The sequence below is a fragment of the Lactuca virosa genome, chromosome 4 (genome assembly GCF_052849685.1).
Source record: "Lactuca virosa cultivar CGN04683 chromosome 4, Lactuca_virosa_CGN04683_v6, whole genome shotgun sequence".
Lineage (NCBI taxonomy): Eukaryota > Viridiplantae > Streptophyta > Magnoliopsida > Asterales > Asteraceae > Lactuca > Lactuca virosa.
The window spans coordinates 136511603-136526704 of NC_136429.1; the positions used below are offsets into that span (position 1 = coordinate 136511603).

Genomic DNA, 15102 nt, shown 5'->3' on the forward strand with positions numbered 1-15102 from the left:
GCGTGACTGTACACATCCTCGCGTTTTGGACTTATAATTTGTGGGAAGCTCTGATAATGTGAATGTTTTGAAAACTATGTTGAAAGAGATTCTAATTTTTAAACAATGTTTTGGGAACAACAGTTTTTGTAAACACTTCTATAGAGAAAGGGGTGTTTTGAAAAGTTTATATTTTATGAAACTTTATGGATGTTACATTAGTTGAGTTAAATCTTATGTTTTGAGTCTTAGATCAGAATTGTTTGTTGTTTCCGCTGCCTAATGCTTGATATGTGATATACTAGAAACCCATGAGACAGTTCTTGTCACGACTTACGACACGATATGAACCTGACATAAAAATAAACAAGTTTAACATGATAAGAAGCAGACATCAAAAATAAACGATTTTGGGTTTATTTTTTCCGACCCTTCAACATGTTTATTATGCAGGTCGTGTTTGGGTATACAAATAACTTCACGGGTTGACCCATGAACCTATTTATTTTATTAAATTATGTATATTATATTATATTATATTATATTATATTATATTATATTATATATATATATATATATATATATATATATATATATATATATATATATATATATATATAGACACACACACACACACAAAATAATAAAGACTAATAAATAAATATGTGATACTTAGATCTTTTTTCACATGACCCATGAACGTGTAAAATTAAACGGGTTATGCGGGTTGATTTGTTTATTGATAATCCAAGTTAGGGTTGAGCAAGATGAGATAAATATTTATACGAGTCGTGTCCGGATTAAGCTTTTATGACCCATATGATCCGTCAACCTGAATGCAACATGATTGTCACCCTAGTTGAACGTGCTGAAAATTGCATCTTTAAATAAGTTTACAACTGTCTAAAGTTTGTTTGTTTAAAATAATTCGAAGTTGGTTGATGGTTGTTGGTAGTTGTTAGATGTTAGTTGATAGGTGGTAGTTGGAAGTGAAAACATATAACTTTTATTGGTATATAAGTTTTTGACAAGTTGGTGTCAGAGCCTTGGTTTGAGTGAATTGGAGGGACACTCGTGTGAATCCAGTCTCAAACTAAGGTAAAAAAAATTTCAAAATGATTTTTTTAAAATGGTTTTCAAATTACTTAAGGAGGATGCAATGTGTACGATCAGCTGGAGCTAGTAAGTAGACCCCAAAATACCATACTGTTATTTGATATTGTGATATGTTAGAACATAATGCTAGTGATAGGCTAGGGATCTTCAAGAATTGCATGATAGAATTGTCTGATTATGTGATGCCTTAGTTCCTATAGAGTTCCCTTGTTTGGCTGTTGTTTGACTCTTTCACATGTGAACTGGCTATTGAGTGGATATGCTAAGTCACATGCTACATGGTTTAAAAGATCTTAGGCTGAGGGGTTTGGTCCTGCATTCGCAGCTCTTGTATGAGTCCAACCGTTATGGTATTGAATCCTTTAGCCTAAGATTGTTTAAGTTGTGGGGCATGTGACTGTTTTCACGCGATAGTCATCTGGCACCAATGGAGAGTTGTGTGGCAAAGTGGTATGGTGAGTCGTATGGGGTTTGCCGGCCAGTAGCGTTAATGGATGAGGTAGCGGTGGTTTCCCTGGTTTGGGCGCGGTTCATAGCGGTTCGACATGAGGAAGGAGCCACTCTTGAGAGAGTGAGGGCAGGGCGAAGATGCATGCGAGATGTTGGGAATCTGAGATCGAGGATTTCATAAGAGGATCTGTTAGATTCTATTGCATTTTAGTGTCAGTCGGCTCCTTTGCACGAATGCTGCTTGCTTTGTGCTCTGTGGAACTCATCAGTGATGTGAGGTAGCCATTAAGTGAATATGTCAAGTCACATGTGAAAAAGGTTGGATAATCTCAAAGTGGCGGATTTAACCCTGCTTCGCAGCTCCTTTCTGAGTCCAACCGTGTAGGGATGACTCTGTTACTCGAAGGATTATCTGAGCTTTGTTGCATGTGATTGTATTCATGGAATAGCTAATTGACATTGTGAGGAGTTCTTCAGCAGCTGATGGCAGAGAAGTGTGGAACCCTAGGATAGCGTAGGGAGTCCTTTAGTGTGGTTGTTTCAATGTTGAGAAGGTTTCAGGAATATTTTGTGACTAGGTCGTAGAGGACCCGAGATAATTCTTGAGTAAAGTATGGATTGGTGTGGAAGGTAGCATTGGGCCCGTACTACTAAAAGCACAGGATCCATACTCAATTCAAGGAATATTTCGGGGAATCTAAGGACTGGTCAGGGAAGATAGCATGGTTGGATACCATGGTTCGAGGCAGTGGTTTCGTATTTGTCGATCTTTTGGCTTAGGCTGCTCGGGTGAGGATGAGTTTTGTGTTTGTTTAGGACCTGTGGAAAAATTGATGTGGGTTGAGTGGTTCAGACCCAGATAAGTATGTTGATTGGAAGTCTCGAGGGTTTTGTTAGAGGTTGTGCCTCAATCCTCGAGACGCGGGGAGGAAGCGGTTGATATGATCGGCTTGGAAATCGCATCTGGGATTTAAGTGGCGGATTTTCGGATTGGGTTGTTGTTATCTATGTCAAGGATCTTTCTCTTCTGTTCTTTTTCAAGTAAGAACGAGTGGGCAGGCTTGTGATCTCCCGAGTTAGGTTGGATTCTTAGCTTGGGGTCTGTTGGTCGTAGTAGTTGGCGATAGTGTGTCAGTGCTGGTGTGTGCAAGTGGTTGATGTGGCACGAGTACCTTAGCGATGTGAGCAAGGGCCGTATTCTTGGGAGATGGGAAAGCTAGGTGTCGGATTGTTGTGTGTGTTGCATGCAGGGGTGTATGTTTGGATTGTAAATCGGTAGTTGCGTATGCTTTGTAAGTGGTTATTATGGGAAGTTTCGAGGTTTCCAGCTGTAATTTTGGTGTTTCGTGGGGTTCGTTTCATCCATATCTGGAGGACCATTCTGCAGATGATATTCATTTCATAGTCAAGTATGGTTGTACCTGGATGGGCTGCTTGGGTTATGTTTTGGTTTCACCACCAGTGGGCTGTGGTTGGAGTTCTAAGTGGGGGAGAATCGGGATTCTCAGGTTGAACGTCAGTCATTGAGGGTTCTGTCAGTTTGCTGTTTGGTTTGCTGCTTTCAAATTTGTTGGGCAGATGTTAGTCGGTGAACCCTTTTCAGAAGCAGGTATGTTCAGATCTAGGTGGGCTGTGGTTTCTATGGTTTAGGTGTCAAGATATTCGAGAGCATTGGTCGTTGAGTTCGTTATTCAGCATGAATTCTCCAAAGGAATTAAGTTGTGCCAGTTAAAGGTCAAGGAATGCGTCAGCTACCCTCATGTTCAGTATATTATATGTTCCTTCGGTCTTCAGGTGTGTTTACCCTCAATGGTAGAGTGGGAGCTTGGTTCATAGCATACTCATGTTTTGATAGCTTTCAGGATCATCTTGGAGGTTTTCTTGAGCTAGTGGTGTAGTGATGGAATCCGTTCAGTCTCAGTCCAGTTTGGGGTCTTGTTTTGACCGAACGTGAAGATGTTTTTGTGTTTTGATTAAGGTGGCATTTCGATTATCTCTGGTGTTTCTTTTCTCTTTGGATGAGATTTTGGGTCTCTTAAGTATGTGTATGGGGGTGTTCCGTGTGATCTGGGCAAGATGGAACTGGGGCTTTTGGTTTGAATTATGTGCATGGTTCTTTTGGGTTTTAGCTTCTAATTTGGACCAAGAGTGCAACCTTTATCCTATCCGCAGATTGTGTGCGACTTGGTTTTCGTAAGGTTTTTCTTGGTAGTTGTTTTGTGGTGCTTAGCTGGCATTATAAGGGTGTTATTTAGGTCCCTTCTAGGTAATGGAATGAGGTGGGTATCTTCAGGCTCGGAGTGTTGGGCCAATGATGCGAGGACGACAGTGTCGGTAGGTTATCAGGAGCATTCCAGTCATAGGCTGTGTTCCTACTGATCATGATGGTTCATTTCTTCTGCTTGTAGTGCTTCCAGTATGGACGCGTTGATGGGGGTCAGGCGAGTCGTAAATCGGTTGGTTCGATAAGGGAAGCGGTTGTTAGAAGGTCGTTTGTATCAGTCAGGTATTAGAAAGTCTTGGCAAGTTGTATCCATTATAACTCCAGTTGTTCCCAAGCGGTTGTTAGATTTGTGATTCTCAAGTTCGAAATTCCTTATGCAGTCGTAAGTCATAAATTTCTTGGTGATTGTATCGAGTGGGTGCCCAGGTGGGGGTACACCGAAGTCAGTAAGGGTTGGATGTATCGCAAAAGTACATGGTTTGATCGTCGTTGCTTTTCAAAGCAGTGGTCGGTAATAGCATACCAAAGAGTCAAGGGTGTTAAGATTTTGGGTTCATCATATGGTTCGGTTTTGGGTTATCTTCGCGGTCGGTGTGTTTTGGAGATCATTCTTCATGGTTATGGTAATGCCCCAGTTAGGGACTGTGTGACAACCCGAAATTTCTATTATGTACAACCATTCACTTCAATAGAAGACAGAACAGTTTCTGCTAACTTTTGAGCTGTGTAGAGTCAGTTTGAGGGTCCTAAAGCCTAGTACTTCAGGAGATAACAGGAGAGAGGATGCCCTAGGGTTTATTGTGTAGCAATAATGTCCCAAAACTCCAAGAGTTTGGAGTTTACGGCCTAAACAAGGTGTTTACGGCGGTAAACCCCAAGGGTATAAATATGGCACTTAGCCATTTTAATCACTTTTTCACTTTTCAAGATCCAAAACTCAAATCCTCTCAAGTATCATCCAATTTTCCTTCTTGATCTTCAACTTTGTAAGTGTTTCTAGCCCTTATAAGTTGATATCTTACTTAATCTAGTGATCTTACATGATTCCATCCGTGAAATCATTCCAAGTGTGTAGATCTTCAAGTTTCACCAAGAACACCAAGAACACACACTAGTGTTCTTGGACTTTTAGCACCTTTTCAAGCTTCTACCTAGTAAGTACTTCTATCCTAGTGTATTATAAGACTTGTTACACTTCTAATCATCAAGAAAACACCCAAGAATCAAAGGATCAAAGGTGTTTATGGTCCAAGAACACCTTGGACCGTAAACCCTAAAAAGGGTGCCAAAGTGTGCCCTAGCCCCTTACTAAGCCTTGGAAACTAGCCTAGATCCCTTCCTAGATGTGCTTAGTACTTGAAAACATCAAAATACCATAAACCATTTGGGTTTACGGCCGTAAACCCAAGGAGAAGTGGTCCAAGGACCGTAAACTCCACAAAGGAGTGAAATGGTGCCCTAATGTCTTCCTAAGGCTTATACTTCAAGTAGAAATGCTTCTAAGGACTTGTAAAGCTTCAAAACTCATCATGGTAAAAGTACCATGAGTTTACGGCCGTAAACTCATGGGTTTACGACCGTAAACTCAATGAGTTATGGTCACAAAACCGTAAACTCCAATAAAGGGTCCCCTTGAACCCTAATCTCAATAGCAATGTCCTACAACACTTAGATGCAATCCTTAGGACTTATAGCACTTAAACAAGGTGTTTTACATGTCCTAGGATGTCTTAACTTTGTTAATTAGTTGTTTTATAACTAATTGGATACATATATGTGTTATTATATGTTAACTAGGATCATTGTGTGTGTACAAGTCTTCACTTGACACCTAGCATCCTATACATTCCGTTCATCCAAACCACTCACTACAGGTGAGTTCATACCCCTTAATTAACATATTAAATGTTTTTAAATGATTTTATGGGGGGAATACAATTTGAACTATTATAGTTATTATATCAATCACATGTGATTAATAACTACCAAACAAATGGATTTCTTACTTTTCAAACTGTGTTACCAAACTGTTTTACAAACTCTTTTACATACCAAATGCTTTTATCAAACTCTTTTACATGTTAAATACTTTTACTTAAACTCTTTTAAACTTATATTCTGTTAAAAGTGTATCTATATAGATATAGTTATATAAGTAGGGTTGAAAGGACTTAGGACTGATAGCTTACCTTATTTCCTGTTCCTTGTTTGGTTGTGGACTTAGGGTGTTCCGGTTATTTGTCCGAAGGTCGTTTGAATCCTAGTTATATATTATGTATATGTATATAGATACAAAGGTTCCTTCTTTCATTCAATTCAATACCTTTGGGTAGCAAAGGTATACACACATGTTCATTCATTCAAACAACATTACTAGTAAACTATAATAGGTATAGTTTAGGGAGATACTAATACTATTACTAGAACAATGAAACATACAATGAGTCAGTTCATACATGAGTCATAGCAAACAAACAATAGATACTATGATGAGAAACAAACAATAGATACTATGATGAGAAACAAACAATATAATACTATGATGAGAAACAAACATACATGCTAGACAGGGAGAGAACACACAATACAGCTAGCACATACATATACTAGAGCATTATTACATTTATGTGAGCCACTAAACGGGGCATGGCACTACCTGTCATGATCGTTTTTGTATCCAGAATCTACTTAAGTGGGGAGTGTATGAGTTTGTGTATAGATCTATACTGGATTGACTATCCTACACCTTGCTGCTCGCTATAGTGGGACTTGCAAGTCTACGGGTGCCAAACGTCATTTCTTACGACGTCTTACATCGTCGTTTTACTAGAGTCGGTAGCAGGATACAGGCTGATCACATGGTACTTTAAATAACAATTGATTTAAGGTAGTTAGTACAACAGTAGTTACTTAATACAACACTACAGTACTATATCATTTTCCCTTTACATTTACTTTGTGATCTTCACACAATAAACAATAATAAAAAAACTATATTTTTGGCAAATGATAGTCAGATTTGGGAAAATACACGCTCTTACAAGAGACACACACACAGATACTAGATGCCTTGGTAGAAGGCTACTTTTAGTAGGAAACATAGGGTTTTCTAGGAGAGTTCAAACAATTACAAACTTTTACAAACTTATACAATTACATACTTACAAACACTTTCATACAAATACAGACACTAATATACTTATGATCTCACCAGCTTTAAAGCTGATCTACACTTTCAAAATAACTTGTATTCTCAGGTCACCAGTAGACAGGTACCGGTGCCATGTTTTGAGAAGATGGAGCTCGTTCAAGACTCATCTTTTATTTTGAACTATATTTTTGGTGTCTATATAACTTGATAGAACACACTTGTATTAAATTATTTTATTAATGCAATGGATGATGTTGTTGCTTGTTTACTACTTTGCATTGTTGTGATACTGTACATGACGTCCTCCACCCCCGAATGATTCCGCCGTTCCAGTTTTGGGGTGTGACAGACTGTAGGTAGATTCAAATGGATATTCAACAGTTTTGGGGAAGATTCCGTGAGGAGGTATCATGGGTAGCCATTTTCGAGCAGGCTTGTGGTGGAAACTCGTGTTGGGAATCACGAGTGGGACCATGCAAGGTCCGTATCCAGAGTGGAGGGGGTTAAGAAATCTGTATATCAAAGGCATCAGTTGGAGGATTCAGATTCTAGTTTATGTGTCTGCGCTCTAGGGTGGCTTCATCTTGTGAATGAAGGGCGAGTGATGAGATTTCAGGCTCTTAGCAGCAGTGTATCGACCCGACAGTCGAGGAAGTCTATATTTTGTATCTCTTGTGTGTTTATGGAATTGTTATCATCAAAGGATGAATAGATTGTTCGATGGATAACTGTTATGGTTTTAGCAATTGGTTCAGTTTGGGAGGTCTGTCAGGGAGTCAGACCAATTCGATACCCAAGCTTGGAAATATACAGCTGGGTCTTTGCATGAGATTATGAGTTGTTGTTCTTCAGGTTGGCAGTTTCTATTTGGGATTGATTGTTATGGGGAGGTCGTTTAGGTGCAGAGTTTTTGGGTGCATTCCTCAAGTGTTTCTTTTGGTTATGAGTGTCAGTAAGGAGCGATTTCGAGGATGAAATCTAATTTAAGTGGGGGAGATTTGTAACATCCGAATTCTTGACGAGAAATTATTGAGAATAACCCTATCTCTAAGTCAACTCGACCAGTTGGAGGGACCAACTCGTCGTGTTGAAGATGCATGGATCGCGAGGGTTTAATGAACCAACTCGACGAGTTGGGAAGCATCAACTCGACTAGTTGGCAGCTGGGAAGGAAACCCTAATTTTTTTTTGGCCTCCTTACCAGCCTCCATTGTTGTCCAAACACTAAAACGAATTGTAGCCTCCATTGTCAAGTTTTTGGAGCCTTGGAAGGAAGTTTGGTGTTCATTTTGTGCATTGTGAAGGAATTAGAAGATCTTGAAGTTTCTAGCTTGGAGAAAGAAGTCTTGGATCCAGAATCACTCCATTTCTTGCAGTCAATTTATGGTATCAAGTTCATACCTTGATTTATGGATGATTAGATCTCCTTATTTTGGGTTTTGTTGTGTTTTGGCCTCTTTTGGGGATGATGATGGAGTAAAGTCATTTTAGGGGTTGTTCCTTCAAATCTGAGTTAGTTTTGGTACCCTTCAGCTTAAAGGTGCAAACTTTATGAGGGTTTTGGTGTCATGCATGCATTAAGTCAATTATTAAGTCCATTCCAAGCTTAAGAGCTTCATTAGACACGCATGAACGTAAAGTTGGCAACTTTATGTGTTTTTCCAGCTCAAGGAAGTCAGATCTATGTTTTGGAGTCATGTCCTCATGGATTAAGTGCTTAATGTGCTAAGAGTTGGGTTTCTGGCGAACTCGACGAGTTTGTTGGATAAACTCGGCGAGTTGGCTCGGTTTTTCCCGATATTTTCAGATTGATAGAGGAACTCGGCGAGTTGGTGGGTCAACTTGACGAGTTGACTTGGTTTTCCCGATCTGTGCAGATTGATGGAGAAACTCGACGAGTTGAAGGACAACTCGTCGAGTTGGGTCAACTTGGACCGTTGACTTTGACCTTCGATATATGTCTTTGAACAAGTTTGTCCCAAGGGGTACTTGATGGTAATCTGAACTGTAATAAGGAAAATTATGGGCTTAGGATAAGACCAATATGGGGTTGGGCCCAATTTGGAAAATTGGGCCATTAGTGGGTCTTTGTGGATCTTTTGGTTTTGGCCCTCGGTTTTTGGTTCACGCTGGGTCAGGTGTAAAATGGTCATTTTACCCCAAGTAAGGGTTATGGATTATAGCGTGGAACCTAATTGCTTATTGGGTGTGTTGTTGTTTTTTATATCTCGGGAACCAGCATGGCAGCAACTAGGGATTTTTTCGGGGAGTTTCTGCATTCGAGGTGAGTTGTTCTCACTGTACTTGTGGGTCGAAGGCACAAATGTCGGCCTATTGGATTGATATCCCGTTATGCATGCTATTATATTGTTATGATCTGTTAGATCGGTATCCTGGTAGATAGGATGTTGCTATGCTGCGGTGATCTGTTAGATCTGTATCCTGGTAGATATGATGATGCTATGCTTAGTGATTTGTTAGATCTGGCTATTATCTGTTACGGCTATATGTCTTCCAGTAGGATGTGTTGATGTAGTGTGGTTGGGTTGAGACTGTACTGCTTAGTGCTGCCAGTTAACAAACCCGATAATTTTTATATCGGTACATTATATGTATGCTTATCTGTTATGTATATGTCGACATGGTTTGTGTGTGGTTGGGTTGAGGCGGACTTGCTTTGTGCTGAAGGCCAACAGACCCAGAGCGGCCCGGATAGACTAAAGGCCTAGGAGGCGGACATGTCAGGCTGAAGGCCCGAAGAACGGTCCAAACAGGTTGAAGGCCCGGTGAGGCGGTCCAGACATGCTGAAGGTTCTGCGAGCGGTGAAGGCCCGGTGAGGCGGTCCAGACAAGTTGAAGGCTATGTATGTGTGCTATTATTTGTATATGTTATTTGTTTGGGTGTTGGTAATTTGGGGGAACTCACTAAGCTTCGTGCTTATAGTTTTGGTTTATGGTTTCAGGTACTTCAGTGGATCGTGGCAAGGTGAAGGCTTGACCGTACACATCCCCGCGATTTGGACTTACGATTTCTGGGAAACTCTGATAATTTGAATGTTTTGAAAACTCTGTTGAAAGAGATTCTTATTTTTAAATAATGTTCTCAGAAGCACGATTTTTGTAAACACTTCTGTAGAAAAAGGGTTGTTTTGAAAAGTTTATATTTTATGAAATTTTATGGATGTTACATTAGTTGAGTTAAATCTTATGTTTTGAGTCTTAGATCAGAATTTTTTGTTATTTCCACTGCCCAATGCTTGATCTGTGATAGAATAGAAACCCATCAGACAGTTCTTGTCACGACTTACGACACGATACGAACCTGACATAAAAATAAACGGGTTTGGGTTTACAAATAATTTCACGGGTTGACCCATAAACCTATTTATTTTATTAAATTACGTATTATATATATATATATATATATATATATATATATATATATATATATATATATATATATATATATATATATATATATATACACACACACACGAGATAATAAAGACGAATAAATAAATATGTGATACTTAGATATTTTTTTCACATGACCCATGAACGTGTAAAATTAAACGGTTTATCTGGGTTGATTTTTTTATTGATAATCGAAGTTAGGGTTGAGCAAGAAGAGATAAATATTTATACGAGTCGTGTCCGGATTAAGCTTTTATGTCAACCTGAACACAACTTAATTGTCACACCTAGTTGAACGTGCTGAAAATTGCATCTTTAAATAAGTTTACAACTGTCTAAAGTTTGTTTGTTAAAAATAATTGGAAGTTGGTTGATGGTTATTGGTAGCTGTTAGATGTTAGTTGATAGGTGGTAGCTGGAATCGAGAACTTATAGCTTTTATTGGTATATAAGTGCTTGACAAAATAAATGAAAGCTTTTGAAATATATAAAATTATGTAAAAAGTCAACTGTTAAAAAATTAAATATATAAATAATAATATTTTTAAAGGTAATCTTGTAAATTTGTTATAATAGGTAAGAACTTTTTATTAAACTTACTTGATTTAAGTAGATTTTAGAATATTTTTTTTGTCAAAAATAAAAGATAAATGTTTGGGATGTAGAATGCAGTTTTTTTTTTTTTGTCTAAAATAAAGTTTTTTTTTCTAAACTGCAAAAATGGTCCTTGTGTATTACCGAAAATTGTCCCTTTGGTCACTAGTCTAAAATGTTTATTTTGTTGCGTGTTTGATCCGTTTTAAAATAGAAAATGTGTAATATGACATTCTTGTCATTTCTATTTACTATTTACTTGTTATTTATTTCACTATTTTCTTGATTTTAATTAAAACAAAAATGAAAATTTACACATAGCCTCTAAGAAACCAGCCAAATCTCACCCCACTTTCAATCTCGTCTCTCTGCCTCTTCCTTGGCTGTCGGAATTTTGATCGGTCGTCATCGCCATTTATTCAGTCGCTGATTTGCCCTTCCATATTTTAAAACCAAACGAAAACCCTGATTCAAATCTTGAAATGAAAATCCTAATCCACATCTTGAAACGAAAACAAAAATGAGAAGGGTGGCGACTAAGGATCCAAAGATGTTTCCGACGACTGTGTGCAGTGTTCATTAATTGCATAGTCGTTTATTTATTGGAATCGAACGCTAAAAACTATATATATATATATATATATATATATATATATATATATATATATATATATATATATATATATATATAGAGTGAGAGAGAGAGAGAATCGAACCCTAACATTATCCGAAGCTATAACGTGATCGAAGGGGGTTTCCGTCGGTCATAGCTCAACGTCGTCATCAGAGAGAAGACGACACGAAGCCGACATTATAAACCAGATCGACAACGCTAGAGTTGCAGATGAATGATGACGACGATGGTGGCGTTTGCGTTCATATCTTCTGGCAAGTGGTGGTTGTGATAAATTCTTTATGTGAAAATGGAAGAAGATAGAGAGGATAGGGGGAGGGTTAGGGGTATTTTATTGTTGTTTTTTAATTATTGTAATAAAAGAAAAATAGAAAAGAAAGTAATAAGGGTATAATCGTCATTTTAATAACTTTAAAAAATGGACCAAAACCGCAATAAAATTCATATTTTGGACTGATAATGCTAGTCCAAAATCTTTTAGACCAAAGTGACAATTTACGCTAAACACAGGGACCACTTTTGCAGTTTAGTTTTTTTTTTTTCAAAATATTTTTCAAGTTAAAAACTAAAATTTCTCAAAAACTTCTTCTTGAAGAAGCCTTAAATATGAAATTTTTTGAAGATTTTGAAAGTAAACGATGAAAAAATTTGAAGATGTTGAAAGTAAACGACTTTTATAAGCATGTTTAAATGTCAAAAGTCAAAACTACCATTTCTTCCATTTGCCCGTGCATGTTTGTCTTAATGGCAAAGAGATAAAAATCCACAAACTATACCTCTAGTTAAAACATTAACACCACCTTCCACTCTAAGTTATTATAATTTACTTCATTCATGTTCGCCATAAAACCAATTTGTACATGGAAGACATTGGATGTGGCTTTTTCCCTACATTCTCTTCATTTTTATCCTGCAATGTTGGAATTGTTTATATGGGAAATATATAATTGTAAATTTATAGAAAAAGCAATTTAAAGAAGACACTTTCTAAAAGGTGGAGGGAGGTTGGAATTTGACGCTTGAAAATGTATCGCATGAAGCTTTCATGCAAAACGTGTGGATCATGCATCTCGCTTGCCATATGAAAAGTTCCACCACCTACTTGAAAGATGTAATGGATTGCAGGTAAATTTACACTTCTACCCTTGATGCTAATCTATATGACCATAATCAATTAGGGTTTAAACAGATCTTATATAAAATGAACATGACATACTTCTATTCCTATGTAAATGCTACAAAGGCTAATCTTTGCTTCTCATAGTGCTTAGTGGCCGAGTGGTCGCATATTAAAGCACACTTTAAATAGGGTAGGATTGTTCGTGTATAAAAAAACACTTTGAACTTGTTGAAGCTTATTTCAGTCACATGCATTTTTGTGAACAACTTTCTTATAACTTTATAAGCAAATAGAGGAATAGTTGTCGAAATATAACATCTATTACTGACGACGGCAATTATAGTTTCTTTATAAATTCATAAACTTTGATTTTGAAATTACCTACTATAAAGATTTAAAATACATTTTTATTTCCATTTTACTGTTTTTAAATACAAAAAGAAAAAAGATTTGTTAAACGATAAGTGAGCTTGGATGAGATGATTGAGATATATTCAATTATAATCGTAAGAGGCAAAAGTAATAATTATTTTGCATGTGGTTAATGGATTAATATCCGTTTTCTTAATATAATATGGGAAATTGAGTTTTTTTTTTTTTAACCAACAGCAAAACTTTTAAAACCCAAAAAACGCTAGCAAAGAAAAATACAAAATTAAGGAAGCATTGGATAGTCCATCCAATCATTGCAATTTAGACTAACCTTAGTGTTTCTAAGAGAAAACCAACGAAAAGAGAACACAATCAAAAATAAATCGTTTCTTATACTTCAACGACCGATAAATAGTTAAATTCCTACAAGACCAAATAACCCAAATCAACGTCATAAAAATCGTCTCGATATCGCCCTCTCCATCCTGGCCACCGATCTATCATCAATCCACTCTAGCAACTCCAAAGGATTCATAAAAATAGGAATCAACACTTGAATCCACAAATCAACCATTCTCCAAATTTCTTGAGCAACGACAGAAGAAAAGAACAAATGCGTCAAATACTTCGGATCGTTATGACAAATAGGACAAAGAACAAAATCTACCTCCACACCTCTATTCACCAAAATCGGCCTAAGAGGAATCCTATGCAACAAAAAACGCCATAAAAATATTAATCTTGATAGGAACATATTTGTTCCATCTCGTAGCAATACTGCCCATTGGGAGCCTAAAAGAATCAATATGTCTCCTAGCCGACTTAAGCGAGAAGGAGCCACTAGAATCAAATTCCCAGGTCCACTTATCCGGAATAGAAGTCATCACCACCGGTGACAATAAACTCATAAGATTCTCGAACTACAAAGCTTCAACTCCACCTCTAATAGGATGGCGCCACGAGAAAGTCCAACCATTTGAACTCCAAAAATCTCTAACAAGAGCACTTTGCAAAGAAGATAAGGCGTAGAGCCTATGAAACCATATCTTGAAAGAAGTATCTCCACACCAAGAATCTTCCCAAAATCTAGCAATGGACCCACCCCCAACCACAATAGATATAGAGTTGGAAGCAATGACGTTCCGCTCATGCAATTGATTTATAGAGCCCACTATTTTCTGATACACTCCTCCCCCTACAAAAGGTCGAGAACCACCCAAAAAATACGTGCAATCACCATGTAAACACTTAATGACCTTCACCCCTAACGACTCTAGTTCATGAAAAAACCTCCACTTCCACTTGTACAACAGAGCAAGATTGAAGGCATCTAAGCTACCAATATCTAAACCACCATTTTCTTTAACATTAAGAGCCACATCCCATTTCACCGAATGGATTCATCTATAATCTTCTTCCATGCCTCAAAAAAACCGAGCTCTACAGGGTTCCAACAAGTGAAAAACAGAAGTCGGGAGTCTAAAATTCAAAAAGAAGTAGAAACCTAAACTTCCCAACACAGATTTAGTAAGAGTTAAGCGACCACCAATAGAAAGTAATTTAACTTTCCAAGACGATAACCTCTTACGAAACCGATCAATAGTAATATCCCAACTTTTAGCACGAGACATAGAACCACCCACCGGGATGCCAAGATACGAGAAAGGAAGGTAAGTTGCAGCACATCCAGTAATCTTAGCAAGAGAAATGACTTCAGCTTGAGGGACACCGACACCCAAGACACTAGAATTAAAGAGGCTGATCTTTAAACCAGACACCATGTAAAAACAGTGAAGAATAGTAATAAGATTTCAAACATTACATTTTTTCGAATCTCCCAAGAATAAAGCATCATCAGCACAAAAAAGATGAGATAAAATAAGGTTTGAGCCAGCCACACGAAGACCACGAAAAAGACATGTAGCTACCGCACCCTCCATAGCTACATGAAGCCCTTCTATAGAAATGATAAACAAGAAAGGAGAAATTGGATCACCCTGCCTTAACCCTCTAAACAAACTGAATTCATCTGTAGGGGTCCCATTAAC

General features: G+C 37.7%; 1 protein-coding gene across 1 annotated transcript; it reads right to left on the reverse strand.

Moving 5' to 3' along the window:
* Nucleotides 1–13974: 13974 nt before the first annotated feature.
* Nucleotides 13975–14835, reverse strand: LOC145105095 (uncharacterized). Its single transcript, XM_079042233.1, has 2 exons — nucleotides 14559–14835; nucleotides 13975–14399 (listed from the first exon to the last, which is right to left on the reverse strand). Exons 1-2 carry the CDS (start codon nucleotides 14833–14835, stop codon nucleotides 13975–13977), a joined length of 702 nt encoding a protein of 233 aa, XP_078898359.1.
* Nucleotides 14836–15102: the final 267 nt, after the last annotated feature.